Below are 15,333 nucleotides of genomic sequence, written 5' to 3' on the forward strand. Positions count from 1 at the left end.
ACGTGTTTGCTGGCGTAGAGCTGCGGTTCCTCGGCTGCTACTAAATGAATGCATGGTGGGGATGGAGGAGCAGGACGCACCGGCGGTCAGACTGTGCGCACTGCTGACCTCCCCGCGCACACACGCACACACACAACCACACACACGCACGCACACTATCACACAACACAGGATTTGTCATCGTCACTCCTGAGGATTTCTTGCCTGTTTGGGTTTTCATTTCTTTGCAGGGAAACGCAGAGGTTGACATCTGCAACAGTTTTTTTTTCTTTATTACAGGACGCGAGTGGTAAGTTGCTAAGTTGCTTATTCATATTTGTTAGTTGATTGTATCATATCATCTAGAAACAAGAGGTTAGTCCTATAGATAAATGGAAGAAAGTGTTTTTTCTGCTTGTTCTGTGCGTAAATGAACATGTTTAATAGACTTTTATGAAAAGAAAATGTTCCTTTTTTAGATTAAGACACAATACAAAAAGAAAAACCCTACACGTGCATTCAGTGAATGTTTGTCCTCCATCCTCCATGTCCCAGGGGAGCCATCATGCTGTCCTCCTTGAAGACCCTGCTGCTGCTCTCGGTCCTGTGCGCACCGACCTCCAGCCTGTGCCTGCGCCTCTACCACAGCCGCTCCGACCTCCTGTGCACCAACCAGCTGCAGGAGCCGGTCTACTCCCCCGTGGAGGACTGGGGGTCCCTGCTGCAGTCCGCGGAGTACCTCTCCTCCTCCTCCTCCTCATCCTCTTCCTCTTCGTCCTCCTCGGGCGAGTCCAGCCGCGGCAAGAGGACCTCGAGTCCCGCAAACTACCGCTTCATGAGCCGGACCAAGCTCAGGGGGCAGATGCTCCGCAACAGCAGCAAAGGGGACCGCAGGAGCAGACTGACCTTGTCCCTGGACGTCCCCACCAACATCATGAACGTCCTGTTCGACGTGGCCAAGGCCAAGAACTTGCGCGCAAAGGCGGCCGAGAACGCGCGTCTCCTGGCGCAGATAGGACGGAGGAAGTGACCGTGAAGGACACAAGTTTGATTCTAACAGGACCAGTGTGCGCCTCGTTACTCTGCTGTAATCGATTACTTCTCATTCACTTTTTAGAGTAATTGTATTGGTCTGATTCTGCGGGGCAATGGTAGATTACATATTTCTCACATTCCAGGTAAAATAAGTATTTCTTATGTCGCGGTATTCTTCATCTTTTTTTTTTTGCTCCAATCCAGAATAGGGACAATAATAGTAATAATAATAATAATAATAATAATAATAATGATAGGGGATTAAAAGATGTATACAGATTAGACCGTGTGACTAAAAGTTTGATGATGATTCAGGATTCAAATTATAACATATATACAAACTTTATGATAAATTGATTAGTCGATATTCTTTGCTGCAAATTTCCAAAACTATTTATACTGAATTTATATTTTGTTATGTTTTATTTGTGTCATAAGAAAATCCACTTCTTTCCAGTTTCCGTATCTTGAGTCAAGACAGAATAAGATCAAAAGCAACGAGGTCGAATCTGGATGAAGATGATTGATGATTTCTGCGGAGTAAAGATTAGAGACGTGCAGATTCTCTCACTCTGCAGCAGACAGCTTTCAAGTCTGCAGAGAGGATTTCATATTATTATTATTAATATTATTATTGTTATTATAGCGGTATGGGATAAACCTTGGACTAAACCACAAGAACAAAGTTATCATCTACTTTTATTTCCTTGTGCAAATTACCAATGTTGCATAATCATAACATTACATTTAGGAGGATTACATGTTTTTTCTCTTTTCTGCCTCGTTTCTGATCATTTGTTGTTCAGAAATTCAAATGAGGACCTGTAACGACTCCAGATTTCAGTGTGAAACACACAAACCAACCAACGCATCATGAAACACAGTCAAAATGCAAATGCATGGGAATGTATGTGTTCATCAGATATCTGTTATTTTTATACAACTCAAAATAAAGGATTATTTTTCCTCAAATAAAGCAATGAAAAAGAAACAATCAAATGTGCCCTTTTTTATGCAGCTTTATGAACCATCCATTCATATTTTCACTTATTATTAAATTGGTCTGTCATTCGCATTTTGTTCCACTTGACTTGATCACATTTCTTTCTAACCAGATTTAATGGATCCAGAAGTTGATCACACTGTGTATTTATGTTGAAGACAAACAATAAGTGACCCACCATTTAATTTGTATCAGTATTAATCTTATGAAATCTGGTTTTGGCAGTTTTGGGGTTAAAGAGTTCACCTGCTTCAGACAAGTCAGAGCAATGTCTCCATCTTGTGGTCATTTGTGATAACTACATATCAGATCCACCGGTGCAGCCCCACACAGCTCTGCTGCTTTGCTGGTGTAGAAAGTTCAGCAAGTGCATTTTCATTATTCATCAATCATATGTCCAAAGTCCACAACCACAGTTTGGCTTCTTATTTTCCAGAGATACTGAAACACTGTGTAAACCTCAATTCACAAAAAGGTGGCTTTGCAAATGTTACTGCATTTTTATGTCCTGTCAAATATCAAATTATAATTTCATATATTAAGTGAGAACCCTACGAATAAGAATAAGACTATTTTGTGTGTATCTAATTGTTATTTACATGCAACAGGAAAGACATATGTCTGTAAAGTGAGTCATTTTAAACCTTGGGTCTGGAATGGCATTGAATGGTATTATACTATAATATAGATATATCTAAACTGTCTAAACTTTGAGATTAGTTTAACTTGAGCTAAATGACACTCTCAACGTAAATAAACGGACGAACTAATATTTTAATAATTAATTTTAAACAAGTATAATCTACGTTTGAGACATGTTTATAATTATTTAAGTAATTACCAGTGGATGTTTATTATTTTAATTAATCACAATAATACAATATAATATAATATAATAGACTTGTGTAACAGCAGCGCCCTCTGCTGGTTCCAGGACAGAACGGTTTTGACGTAGCTTCCGTCGACGTGGACGTTCTGACCGGAAGTGAGTCCCGACTAACAGGAAGTGAGTTTTCTCTCCGGCTACGTGGAAGTAGCTTCTCTCTTCACCGAGGCTGAGAGCGACACGTTCCCCGCGACACGATGATCAAGAAGTTCGACAAGAAGGACGAGGAGTCCGGTGAGATTTTAAAAACCATCACTTCATCACTTTAAAGAAGCGACGGCGCCGGAAGGAATGACAAACCTGTGGTCGCTGCTGAAGCTAGCGCGGTGCTAGCTGGTTAGCTAACGAGCTACAGTAGCTGTCAGGAGAGATGAAGCTCAGCGGAACAGGGACTTTTATCATTAACTCACATTGATGCAGCAGATTTTTTAAAGCAGTTTAGTTTAGCGGAGGTGCAGCTGCTGTTCACCCGGGGATAGATAACCTCCTCCCGTTGGGGTTTTAGCTGCGTTGGATGTTTAGCATTAGCTCAGCTGTAGCAGGTCGGTGTCAGCTGGGTGTTGTGATGGCTGCTCGTTGTGTCTGACTTGTCCGCTGTGACATCACCTTCACCTGTGTTTTATATGAAAGTCTCGTGGTGCTTTGAATGAATGGAGACACCTGCCGTCTAGTTGTGTTGCATTAACGTGTGTGTACGTGTAGCATTAGCCCACGTCACCTCTGCGTCCTTCGTGTGTGTGTGTTGTGTTTGAAGACAGTTCAGTTAAATAACAAGTCATAGTGTTAACGTCACTGCCCGTGTTGCTCTGCCTCGCAGGAAGCGGCTCCAACCCGTTCCAGCACCTGGAGAAGAGCGCGGTGCTGCAGGAGGTAACGTCTGCAAAACACGATTTGCACAAATGAAAGTAGACGTTGAAATATCTCCATCGCTGCACAGACATCAGATCATTTGACCCCTTGTCGTTCACAGGCGCGTCTTTTCAACGAGACTCCCATCAACCCGAGGAAATGCCTCCACATCCTCACCAAGATCATCTACCTCCTCAACCAGGTAGAAACATCTGTGTGGAAAACGCTTACAGAGCTTTTCTCTGACACCTGAACTCTGTCTCACTTTGTTTGCTTCTCTCTGTTTCCTCAGGGGGAGCATTTCGGGACCACAGAGGCCACCGAGGCCTTCTTTGCCATGACCAGGCTCTTTCAGTCCAATGATGTAAGATATCATTTAAAGATCTCTTTTTGTTATAGATACGTTTGTTGATTTTATTGTAAGTTTGTGCTCTCTTTCCCTCGTAGCAAACCCTGAGGAGGATGTGCTACCTTACCATCAAGGAGATGGCCAACATCTCCGAGGATGTCATCATTGTCACCAGCAGGTTTGTACCCTGATATGATCAAGTGTCAGACATAGTGGTGTCTCACACAGGACTTGTCGTTTCTTGGCTTCCAGTAAAACTCGAGGATAATTGAAGTGACAGATCTGGATTCACACAAATCTGATTTATGTCTTGTTTGGTCTTTTCCAGCCTGACCAAGGACATGACTGGGAAGGAGGACGTATACAGAGGACCTGCTATCAGAGCCCTCTGCAGGATCACAGATGTGAGCACTTGTCCTCTCTCTCTCCATCTCTTCCTTTTGCTTTTAGTCCATAACATACAACACCACCATGTGAATCCTCAAAATGCACTTAAATAAGAAGGAAAGCACCTTTTCCTCATGTTCCCTTTGTCTTCCCCACAGACCACCATGCTGCAGGCCATTGAGAGATACATGAAGCAGGCTATCGTGGACAAGGTGCCCAGTGTGTCCAGTTCTGCTCTGGTGTCGTCACTGGTAAGACAGCATCAGATTTGACTTCAAGTTGTTGTGTTACCATGTGGTTAATGTAGCGTTGTTTAATCAGGGTGTGTCTCTTTGTTTGTGTGTGTGCAGCACATGGTGAAGATGAGCTATGACGTGGTGAAGCGATGGGTGAACGAAGCCCAGGAAGCTGCTTCTAGTGACAACATCATGGTTCAGGTGAGAAGACAAACAAACATAAATGAAGTTAATGTGATTTTGAAAGATATATAATAAATGTAGAGATTAAACAAGCGTATATTTATTTTGTTTGTTTGTTTGTGTTTGTCCTGTCCTCCAGTACCATGCTCTGGGCCTGCTGTACCATCTCAGGAAGAACGACCGACTCGCCGTCACCAAGATGCTCAACAAGTTCACCAAGTCGGGTCTCAAGTCTCCCTTCGCCTACTGCATGCTCATCCGGATCGCCAGCAAGCTGCTGGACGAGACCGAGGGGGGGTGAGTGCACGTGCTGTCATGTGACACGATCAGCAGTGATGCACAGGGACGTGTGGGTCCTCGAATAGAGCAGCTGATTCCACAGTGATGACTCATTCATGGCCTTTCATTCTATCTCTACAGTCACGACAGCCCCCTGTTTGACTTCATCGAGAGCTGCCTGAGGAACAAGAATGAGATGGTGGTGTACGAGGCCGCGTCGGCCATCGTCCACATGCCCAACTGCACCGCCAGAGAGCTGGCCCCCGCTGTCTCAGGTCCGTCCCTCACTCTCTCTCTTTATACAGCCATGTTTTAGTGATATTGTAAAGTGACTCTTTGTGTTACATGCTAATGGATATCAATGTGTGTGTCCTCCTGCAGTGCTGCAGCTCTTCTGCAGTTCTCCTAAAGCTGCTTTGAGATATGCTGCAGTCAGGACCCTCAACAAGGTACAGCTTCACTCTGTCACTCCACTCGCATGGCTGGATTTTCATGTATAAGATTTAATATGCATCATAATTCACTTATTACACACGTATTAAAACAAAATCATATACAAGCTCTTTACAGGACAAGTTTATTCTTCAAAAGCAAAATATTATAGTGTTATTCTGATTCTGAAGATATATTGAAATTGTCTTTGTGTCCACAAGGTGGCGATGAAGCATCCCTCTGCCGTCACCGCGTGCAACCTGGACCTGGAGAACCTGATCACCGACTCCAACCGCAGCATCGCCACGCTGGCCATCACCACGCTGCTGAAGACGGGCAGCGAGAGCAGCGTGGACCGACTCATGAAGCAGATCTCCTCATTCGTGTCCGAGATCTCCGACGAGTTCAAGGTCAGAAATGGTCTTGTTTCATCCTGTGAATTATAAAAATCCCATTTCTGTAATGACTAAAAAGATGATACCTGCTGAAATGTCCTCAACTCGTCAGGATGATCTATTGTTATCCCAGGATTTCAGCGTCTGTGGCCATGAAAGATTAACTTCTAATACGAATTCCACGGCTTTGTATCCGTTTTTAAATCCTGTTATTTTTGATCTAACGTTTTGTCATCCTCAATCTGTCACTGCTGCCCGTTGGCTCCAGGTGGTGGTGGTGCAGGCCATCAGCGCACTGTGTCAGAAGTATCCCAGGAAGCACAGCGTCATGATGAACTTCCTGTCCAACATGCTCCGAGATGACGTAAGTGCATATTTGACGGAGTACCGACTTCAGGAGCCTGTACAGAAAACTCCAAAAAAAAAAAGAAGGAATGTCCATCCACTGACCCCCCCCTCCCTCTCCTCCCCCTGCAGGGCGGGTTCGACTACAAGCGGGCCATCGTGGATTGCATCATCAGCATCATCGAGGAGAACCCCGAGAGCAAGGAGACGGGCCTGGCCCACCTGTGCGAGTTCATCGAGGACTGCGAGCACACGGTGCTGGCCACCAAGATCCTGCACCTGCTGGGCAAAGAGGGGCCGCGCACGCCGCAGCCCTCCAAGTACATCCGCTTCATCTTCAACCGGGTGGTGCTGGAGAGCGAGGCCGTCCGGGCAGGTGAGGCTCCCGGAGACACATCTCTACCTGTTCTCAACTTCTCGAGACCTTTTTTGAAACTGGGCTGTAAATGATTTTTGGTTTCTTTCTCCACCTTCAGCTGCCGTCAGCGCTTTGGCTAAATTCGGAGCTCAGAACGACGACCTGCTGCCGAGTGTCCTGGTCCTCATGCAGAGGTACTTCATCCATCTTGTCTTCTTCCATTCAGTGACTGGGTTTCCTGCACTTTTCTGTATAAAACATTGACCTTAAGAGACCTGAGACATTAATTTAACACTCAAAATCAGTGGATTCTTAATAAGCTGGTAACAACGGATCATGCAGTGGTGGTGACCATGTGACGCCTCTTCTTCTTCCAGGTGCATGATGGACAGTGATGACGAGGTGCGTGACAGAGCTACTTTCTACATGAACGTGCTCCAGCAGAAGCAGAAGGCTCTGAATGCTGCCTACATCTTCAACGGTAACACACACACACACACAGACACAGACACACACACACACTACTTCTCTCTGTGTTTATCAGTCATGGAATCTGGTTGTACAAATTGCCCTTGCCCGTGGAGCCTGACCGTTTTTCCTCTTGTTCCTGTTCCTCTCAGGTTTGTCTGTCTCCATCCCCGGCCTGGAGAAGTCCCTCCACCAGTACACCTTAGATCCCTCAGAGAAACCCTTCGACATGAAGTCCGTCCCCCTGGCCACCACTCCCATCTCCGAGCAGAAGTCAGGTACAACGAAGGGTTTCTCTCGGTTGTTGTACTTTAATATTATTGCGAGAAGTGGCTCTAAACAGTTGTGTGTTCCTCCCCAGACATCACCCCCATGGCCACCAGCAAAATCCAAGACAAGTTGACCCCGTCGCGCCAGGACATCTACCAGGGTACGGAGGAAACCACCACCCGTCTTTAATGGAAGTCAAATTGTGCACGAGGCCGTAACCTTAAGATTAATTTGTCTCTGCGTCTTCGTCCCCCCTCCACAGAGCAACTGGCGGCCATCACGGAGTTCCAGTCCCTCGGGCCGCTCTTCAAGTCCTCCGACCAGGTGCAGCTGACGGAGGCCGAGACAGAATACGTGGTGCGCTGCATCAAACACACCTTCGCCCGACACATGGTGTTCCAGTTCGACTGCACGAACACACTGAACGACCAGCTCCTGCAGAAGGTACCAGCACCAACACGGCTTCCTGTGGTTCCTCCTGAGGACTCGGTCAAATGTAGCCTCAAGATTCTAATTGTGGGATTGTGTGTCGGGATTGTCAAAGTTGTGTGGTTTTCTTTGGTCAGGTCATGGTGCAGATGGAGCCGTCAGAATCCTACGAGGTGATCCAGTACATCCCAGCCGCCACACTGGCCTACAGTCAGCCCGGCTCCTCCTACACTCTGGTGCGCCTGCCGGACGACGACCCCACCGCCGGTAGGAACACCGCTCAAAAGAAACCTGTGACTTGTAGCTGATTTGAGAAAAGCTTGACGTGTCCCTGTCTGTCCTCAGTGTCCTGCACGTTCAGCTGCACCATGAAGTACCTCGTGAAAGACTGCGACCCCAACACGGGAGAGCCCGACGACGACGGCTACGATGATGAATACGTGGTGCGTGATCTCACCGAGCTGTGGATCCTCCTCAGTCTGAACAATTGTGTTGTTGAGTGTGTTACTGACTTCTCTCGTGTTTCCTCCTCAGCTGGAGGACCTGGAGGTGACCGTCGCCGATCACATCCAGAAGGTGCTGAAATCAAACTTCGCAGCGGCGTGGGAGGAAGTGGGAGACGAGTTTGAAAAGGAGGAGACGTTCGCCCTCGCGTCTGTACGAACTCTAGACGGTACGGAGAAGTCCCGAAATGTTTCACTTACTTTTTATCTCTGTTTGAATTGAATTTTCTGAAATAAATGATCTGTACTTTCTGGATATTTTCTCGAATAACTGCTTCCATAACATTCTGACTGACTCTCTGTGATGTGTGACTAACGTGTGGTTTCCTTGTACAGAGGCGGTGGGGAACATCATCAGCTTCCTGGGAATGCAGCCGTGTGAGCGCTCGGACAAAGTTCCAGAAAACAAGAATTCACACGTCCTCTTCCTGGCTGGTGGGTGTCCAGTGTCACTCTTTAGTGTCACACTCTATTCAGCAAATTGCTTCCTCCTAAATGTAATCTCTTCAAATGCAAAAGAACAATATGTAAGATGCTGTCTCTCGTGAAACACTGAAGCTATTCTTAGATGCTGGTTATAAAACACTCTGACAGATGTGATTTAACCGGCCCCTCTCCCTCCTCCCCCCCCCAGGTGTGTTCCGTGGAGGTCACGACGTGCTGGTGCGCGCCCGCCTCGCTCTGGCCGACGGCGTCACCATGCAGGTGACGGTCCGCAGCGGGGAGGAGACGGTGGTGGACGTCATCCTGGCGTCCGTGGGCTGAGAGCTTCGTGCCAAACCTCTACCGTAATGTCATGTCTGCACGGCCAACCCGTCTGAAACGTCACTGTCTCTTCTCCACCGCTCTAAAATGAAATATATATAATGTTGTAATTACTACGCCGACTCCATCGAAACCGGAAAAATGTCATTTAATGTTTTATTAAATCCAGTGCGTGAAATTAGGTGTTTCCTCTTCTTGACTTTATACTTTCTGCTGCTCCTGGATCTGTCAAATCTTCAATAAAGGTCAGAACAGGATTTTGACGCCTTGCTATACTTTCATTTTTTAATTACCCTTTTTCGTTTTATGACCTTTGTGACACTTTACTAGAGAAACCCTTTAATGGGATCATACATTCAATTCCTCTGTTTTCCCGTGATACAAGATAAGTTTATCTAGAGGAAAAACAAAGGTTCGTTATCGACATAATAATCTTGTAATCTGGAGATAACGATTATTAACTTGTTATCTAGAGATTACGAAATAATGGAAGACATACATCACTAACTCGTTATCATGGGGAAACAGAGGAAATATAATATTTCCATGTCAGTTCAGGACCTTAAAGAAATAACCCTGGAAGAATTTGTTGCACAAACATGGATGTGTTTATTTTTTACAAAACTTGGTTTATTTGAAGACTCATTGACAAGAGAAATGTAGAAAATCATATCAAAATTCAGGCCGAATGCAGCTGATCACATGACCCGACAAACACAATATGGAGGGAATCAAAATGAGAGTGCACCTGTCAGCTCAGCAGGTGGAGCGGGTGCTCAAAATATGGAGGTTTGATCAGGTTCGATTCCCACTTTGTTCTCTCCTCTTTTCATGCTTAAACACTGTCCTATCATTAAACCCCAAAATATCTAAAACCTCACAAAATTAAATCTAATCGACATCATCATGCTTCCTCACAGGGTTCAACACATTTCTCACTCAGTTTGCATTACTTGTTTATTTAGCTCAAGTCTTCTATGGCAGTAATTAACATCTGGGGGGTTAATGCTGGTTAATGGGACTCGACCATCAGGAAAAAGGTCTTTTCACCACGTGTGATGATTCGTCCCAGTTTGAGCTTCGTTCAGAAAGAGTGGATGAAGTTGAAATACGCGTTGAGGAAGCCGGTGGGATCTTCCAGCTGAGGGTAGTGACTGATGTGCTGGTCCAGGACGGTGATGGTGGACCTCTGGACCAGCTGCCTGCAAGGACGAGACACAGATCTGAGATGTCAAATCAAGAGGACAGACAAAGACCTGGTGGCTTAGTGGTTACTGATGATGTCCTTGAGCATTTTAACCCCCGGTTCACCACAGAGAAATAAATGGCAGCATTGGAATTTCAAGTCAAAGTCAGGGAACATCCGATTGAGGGGTGAAGACCTACTGGTAAAGACGGATGAACTGTGGATGAGGGTTGACTGGGTCCAGTGGTCCGTAGATCATGTGCACTGCGAGAGAAGACAGAGGAGAAGACGGAAGAGAAGAAGGAGGAGAAGACGGAGGATTCAAACGGAGAAGGTCCAGAGTTACACAGCATAGAGAGGCAGGGGAATAGAAGAGAAACAGATGCATAATTAAATACGTTTAGACATTTGTCTTTTTCCCAGAGTTCTTGTTTTCTTAAAAAAACACACGCACACGCACACACACACACACACACACACACACACACACACACACACACACACACACACACACACACACACACTCTGCCCCCTCCCTCCTAAACTCTGGATCACAGATGGACCACAAGGCCGCTCCCCACTGGGTTAAGCAGCTTAGCATCAGCGGCTCTCTTGGCCGAGGCTGCTGCCTCAACACACCTTAAGGAAATATTTGGGCTGCACAAACCTCTGATCACACACACACAGACACACACGCCATTGTGTGATGTAGCTGCACAAACTCACGTGGCACGAAGGTGGAGGTGAGCGCGCCCACCCATCGCTCCCTGTGTTTTAATCTCTGGTTGATGTACTGGAGAACACTGACAGAGAGAAGAGAGAAGCACGGGTGAGCATACACACACACACACACACAGCGTGAACACGACACACACACACACACCTGTCCATGACTAGGTTGCCGTCATTGTGGCGCAAACCCGTCCACATGTCCCAGAACTCGGCGTCCGTGGGCTGCGTGTACGGACCGAACACGTCTCCGATTCTGAGAAGAGGAACCAAGAGACGACTGAATGTAAACACTGATGCTTTTCATGTCCCCGTGGAAAAGAGGAAAAGACCTCTGCTTCCTGCTCACCCCTTCTGGAAGATCCTGTAGTTGGTGAGACGCATCAGGAGAGGAGACAGGAAGCCGGAGTCCTTCAGAAGCTTTTGGGAAGAAAAACAAAAAAACGTCTCAGACAAACATCCTCCGCTCATCCCCCGTTCACTCATCGTCTTCCAAAACTCTCGCTCGACAAAAGTAGGTCGGAGGAGACGGAGGTGACTCACCGTCTGCAGCAGCCGCGGGTGGTGCGTCTCTGGGAAGATTCCTGAGGGAAACGACAAGTGTCACAAGTGTCACTTTCAAAAACACACACTTATAAAATACCTCTCAATGAGATGTGTTATCCATCGTCTCCCTGCACCTTAAATGTTGTAATTGCTCTGTGTATTTTCTGCTTTATAAATACAGCATATTATTATTATTATTATTATTATTATTATTATTATTATTATTAAAAGCACAGTAAAAGAAACAACCTCCGTTAGAGAGACACAGGCTGCTGAAGGTCAGGTGACCTGTGCGGTTCTGGTCGCTCCTGGTGGGAAAAACAACAGAGAGAATGAGTTTGGAGAGTTTTCAGTGTGTCTATGAAAATGTTCCTGACACCACACACACACAGACACACACACAAACACACACACACCTGTAGAGCAGCTCCAGAGCCACGGTGTCTCCGTAGTCATGTGACAGCACGTTGACTCTCTGGTGGCTCAGACCCAGGTGAGCCACCAGAGCCTCCACCACGCTGGCCTGCTCGAAGATGGAGTAGCTGTGTGGTCGCTGGGAAGTCCGGGAGGGAATCAGCCAAAAGAGCACAGAGCAGGGAATATATATAGATTTAAAAAATGGTTCTAGTGAGTTCTCATAGTTTTCTTGCAGGACATTTAAACGGAAGCTTTACTCACCGGTTTGTCGCTGAAGCCGAACCCCAGGAAGTCCAGAGCGATGACTCGATTGAAGCGCTGAGTGAGCGGCTCCCAGATCTGTGACGAGAGAGGAAAACACACGTTTGGTTTGATATCGTCTCTGCTGAGGTGAAGAAACGTGAACGCTCTGAGGGAGCCGAGCAGTGGACACCTTGTTCCAGTCGTAGCTGGAGGTGGGGAAGCCGTGGAGCAGAATGATGACATCAGAGCTTCCCAGAGCCCCGGAGGAGTCTGATCAGAGGAGAACACACACACATAAGATTAAGATTAAGATGCATTTATTCGTCCCAAACACATGCACAGTCATGCAAAGGCACACTCATGCAGGTAGGGAAATTTAATCTCTGCTTTTGACCCATCTTGTGCAGGACACACAGAGCAGTGAGCAGCCGCGTACAGGCGCTCGGGGAGCAGATGTTGGGGGAGTAAGGTGCCTTGCTCAGGGGCACTAGACAGGGTAGGGATCATATCGTGCCACATATGATCAGAATATAGAACAATCAGAATATAACAATCACATAAAGTATAATAAGAAATGGGGTTAATATGTTGTTTGGTGCAAGGAGTCGTGTGAAGGTGACTAATGCTGAGGAAAGATGTGATTCATGAGTTATTGGGTGAATAACAGGTTTAGATGATGAGTCAATTATCAATTAGTCACTGGACAAATGTTTTAATCATTCGATTGATTGAGAAAGAAAAAGTCATTTTCGGATTTTCTCTGCGTGAAAGAACAAGAAGTGCATTTTTTTGTACTTAATAAAAAAAAATGACAACGATGACAACTGGGCGAGCGCCACCTACTGATGAAGATGATGCATTACCACCAAAAGATGCGGTTTCTGATATATTTCAACATTTCAACAGTGATGTGTAAAATAAAGTATATACAGTGTGAAAGTATATACAGTATAAACAGTATATACAGTGTGAAAGTATATAAAGTATATAAAGTATATACTCGCCTCTATAGAAGACCGTCCATCCTCGGAAGGTGAACTCCTGCCCGGAGCTGTGCCACTGCTGCAGGGCCGGTGAGGGCTCCGGAGGGGGGATGTGCAGGTAAACGGCCACCAGGGGGACACAGATCAGAGCCACATGGATCCACCACTCTCTCATGATGAGCGCAGTGTCATTCCTGCAGCTGACACACAACAACACAACAACAACAACACAAGGAGCAGGTTATTACAGTTCAGCTCCAGGTTGAAGCCCCCCCCCCCTGCAGCTGACACACAACAACAACAACACATCAACAACACAAGGAGCAGATTATTACAGTGCAGCTCCAGGTTGTGGTCTCCCCCCTGCAGATGACACACAACAACAACAACACAAGGAGCAGATTATTACAGTGCAGCTCCAGGTTGAAGCCCCCCCCCCCCCCCCCTGCAGCTGACACACAACAACAACAACACATCAACAACACAAGGAGCAGATTATTACAGTGCAGCTCCAGGTTGTGGTCTCCCCCCTGCAGATGACACACAACAACAACAACACAAGGAGCAGATTATTACAGTGCAGCTCCAGGTTGTAGTCTCCCCCCTGCAGGTGACACACAACAACAACACAAGGAGAGGGTTATTACAGAACAGCTACAGGCTCTAGTCTCCTCCGGTGACACACAACAACAACAATTCAACACCAACACAACAACAACACAAGGAGCAGATTATTACAGTGCAGCTCCAGGTTGTAGTCTCCCCCCTGCAGGTGACACACAACAACAACAACACAAGGAGAGGGTTATTACAGAACAGCTACAGGCTCTAGTCTCCTCCCTGCAGGTGACACACAACAACAGCAATTCAATACCAACACAATAACAACACAAGCAGCAGGTTATTACATTGCAGCTCCAGGTTGTGGTCTCCACCCTGCAGGTGACACACAACAACACAAGCAGCAGTTTATTACAGTTCAGCTCCAGGTGGTAGTCTCCCCCCTGCAGGTGACACACAACAACAACAACAACAACACAAGGAGAGGGTTATTACAGAACAGCTACAGGCTCTAGTCTCCTCCCTGCAAGTGACACACAACAACAACACAAGGAGCAGGTTATAACAGGGCAGCTCCAGGTTGTAGCCTCCCCCCTGCAGCTGACACACAACAACAACAACAACAACAAAAACAACACAAGGAGCAGGTTATTACAGTGCACCTCCAGGTTGTAGCCTCCCCCCTGCAGGTGAGAGACCGTGCACACAGGTGTGATCACATGCACGCACCCCTACGTGTGCACCGGTGCGTGAGCGATTTGACAAGGAGCCAATCAGCGAATCGCAGCCCTGACGGAGCAGGGTCCTGGTCGGTGGAGGCTCCGGAAGCTCAGTACTCACAGAAACGTGCGGATCAGTGTTCAACCTTCGTCCTGTGTTCACCAGCCATTACTGCAGAGCGGAAACACAGAGAGGAGAGACACGCGCAGAGCTCTCACTCCGCTCCACTTTCTCACTCCTCTATTGTGTGTTGCTTTTCAGGCTGGAGAGTCCAGCGGCCTGCAAGGGGGCTAGCTACTGGGCCTGGTCAGGAAACGGAGGGAGTCATCACACGCCTACACGATCTTTGATAGGTTGACAGGTTTAAAGTGCACAGAGAAGAAGATCAGAGAAGTTTACTGCCCCCTGCTGGTGTGGATGTGTAATAACATGTCCTCAGGATAGAATAGATAGATGAATAGAATATTGATAGATAGATAGATAGATAGATAGAGAGAGCGAGAGAGATAGATAGATTTTATTATTTTTTTATTTGCCTTTATTTAACCAGGTCGTTCCCGTTGAGATACAATGACCTCTTTTCCAAGGGAAGCCTGGCCAAGACAGCAGCATACAAAAAATGTCAACAGGATAGGGCGAAATTATTAGCTTATTTGTCTCCTATTTACTTTTATTTTGATAAACAAGAAGTTAATAAGCAGATTAATCAATAATGAAAATAACTGTTTATAACCTCAGTCCTGTTTAAAGTCTGATGAAGTCTGTCCTTCTTCCTGGCAACAGGCTTTGTGCTCCTC

General features: G+C 46.3%; 3 protein-coding genes across 6 annotated transcripts; 2 read left to right on the plus strand and 1 right to left on the minus strand.

The window, feature by feature from the left end:
• The first annotated feature begins 544 nt into the window (after positions 1 to 544).
• On the plus strand, positions 545 to 1,009 carry ucn3l (urocortin 3, like). Its single transcript, XM_053415339.1, has one exon. It carries the CDS (start codon positions 545 to 547, stop codon positions 1,007 to 1,009), a length of 465 nt encoding a protein of 154 aa, XP_053271314.1.
• A 1,987-nt stretch (positions 1,010 to 2,996) lies between these two features.
• On the plus strand, positions 2,997 to 9,426 carry copg2 (COPI coat complex subunit gamma 2). The gene is made up of 24 exons (XM_053414809.1): positions 2,997 to 3,137; positions 3,721 to 3,773; positions 3,874 to 3,954; positions 4,045 to 4,116; positions 4,200 to 4,279; positions 4,430 to 4,505; positions 4,647 to 4,739; positions 4,839 to 4,925; positions 5,047 to 5,204; positions 5,328 to 5,461; positions 5,568 to 5,635; positions 5,840 to 6,028; positions 6,282 to 6,377; positions 6,491 to 6,734; positions 6,835 to 6,910; positions 7,094 to 7,197; positions 7,337 to 7,462; positions 7,546 to 7,614; positions 7,717 to 7,898; positions 8,021 to 8,150; positions 8,229 to 8,326; positions 8,418 to 8,556; positions 8,723 to 8,821; positions 9,021 to 9,426. Exons 1-24 carry the CDS (start codon positions 3,101 to 3,103, stop codon positions 9,149 to 9,151), a joined length of 2,622 nt encoding a protein of 873 aa, XP_053270784.1. The 5' UTR covers positions 2,997 to 3,100; the 3' UTR covers positions 9,152 to 9,426.
• Positions 9,427 to 9,759: 333 nt separating this feature from the next.
• mest (mesoderm specific transcript) lies at positions 9,760 to 14,899 on the minus strand. 4 transcript variants are annotated; one of them, XM_053414843.1, is made up of 12 exons: positions 14,657 to 14,899; positions 13,277 to 13,449; positions 12,463 to 12,542; positions 12,291 to 12,368; positions 12,029 to 12,165; positions 11,862 to 11,920; positions 11,610 to 11,650; positions 11,416 to 11,486; positions 11,221 to 11,322; positions 11,064 to 11,140; positions 10,538 to 10,601; positions 9,760 to 10,353 (listed from the first exon to the last, which is right to left on the minus strand). In XM_053414843.1, exons 2-12 carry the CDS (start codon positions 13,428 to 13,430, stop codon positions 10,236 to 10,238), a joined length of 981 nt encoding a protein of 326 aa, XP_053270818.1. In that variant the 5' UTR covers positions 13,431 to 13,449; positions 14,657 to 14,899; the 3' UTR covers positions 9,760 to 10,235. The 4 variants fall into 4 exon arrangements, with proteins under 4 accessions (XP_053270818.1, XP_053270817.1, XP_053270819.1 ...); XM_053414842.1 differs by having other exon boundaries at positions 13,277 to 13,455; XM_053414844.1 differs by having other exon boundaries at positions 14,546 to 14,899.
• Between the last annotated feature and the right edge of the window lie 434 nt (positions 14,900 to 15,333).

This window comes from Pleuronectes platessa, chromosome 22 (assembly GCF_947347685.1).
Source record: "Pleuronectes platessa chromosome 22, fPlePla1.1, whole genome shotgun sequence".
Lineage (NCBI taxonomy): Eukaryota > Metazoa > Chordata > Actinopteri > Pleuronectiformes > Pleuronectidae > Pleuronectes > Pleuronectes platessa.

Coding starts and splice junctions, on each gene's coding strand:
- ucn3l (XM_053415339.1), top strand. CDS start 545: ATGCTGTCCTCCTTGAAGACCCTGCTGCTGCTCTCGGTCCTGTGCGCA.
- copg2 (XM_053414809.1), top strand. CDS start 3,101: ATGATCAAGAAGTTCGACAAGAAGGACGAGGAGTCCG. Junction 3,138..3,720: donor CAAGAAGGACGAGGAGTCCG/GTGAGATTTTAA, acceptor TCTGCCTCGCAG/GAAGCGGCTCCAACCCGTTC. Junction 7,198..7,336: donor TGCTGCCTACATCTTCAACG/GTAACACACACA, acceptor TGTTCCTCTCAG/GTTTGTCTGTCTCCATCCCC.
- mest (XM_053414843.1), bottom strand. CDS start 13,430: ATGAGAGAGTGGTGGATCCATGTGGCTCTGATCTGTGTCCCCCTGGTG. Junction 12,543..13,276: donor ATGGACGGTCTTCTATAGAG/GCGAGTATATAC, acceptor TCCTCTGATCAG/ACTCCTCCGGGGCTCTGGGA. Junction 12,369..12,462: donor CCAGCTACGACTGGAACAAG/GTGTCCACTGCT, acceptor CTCTCGTCACAG/ATCTGGGAGCCGCTCACTCA.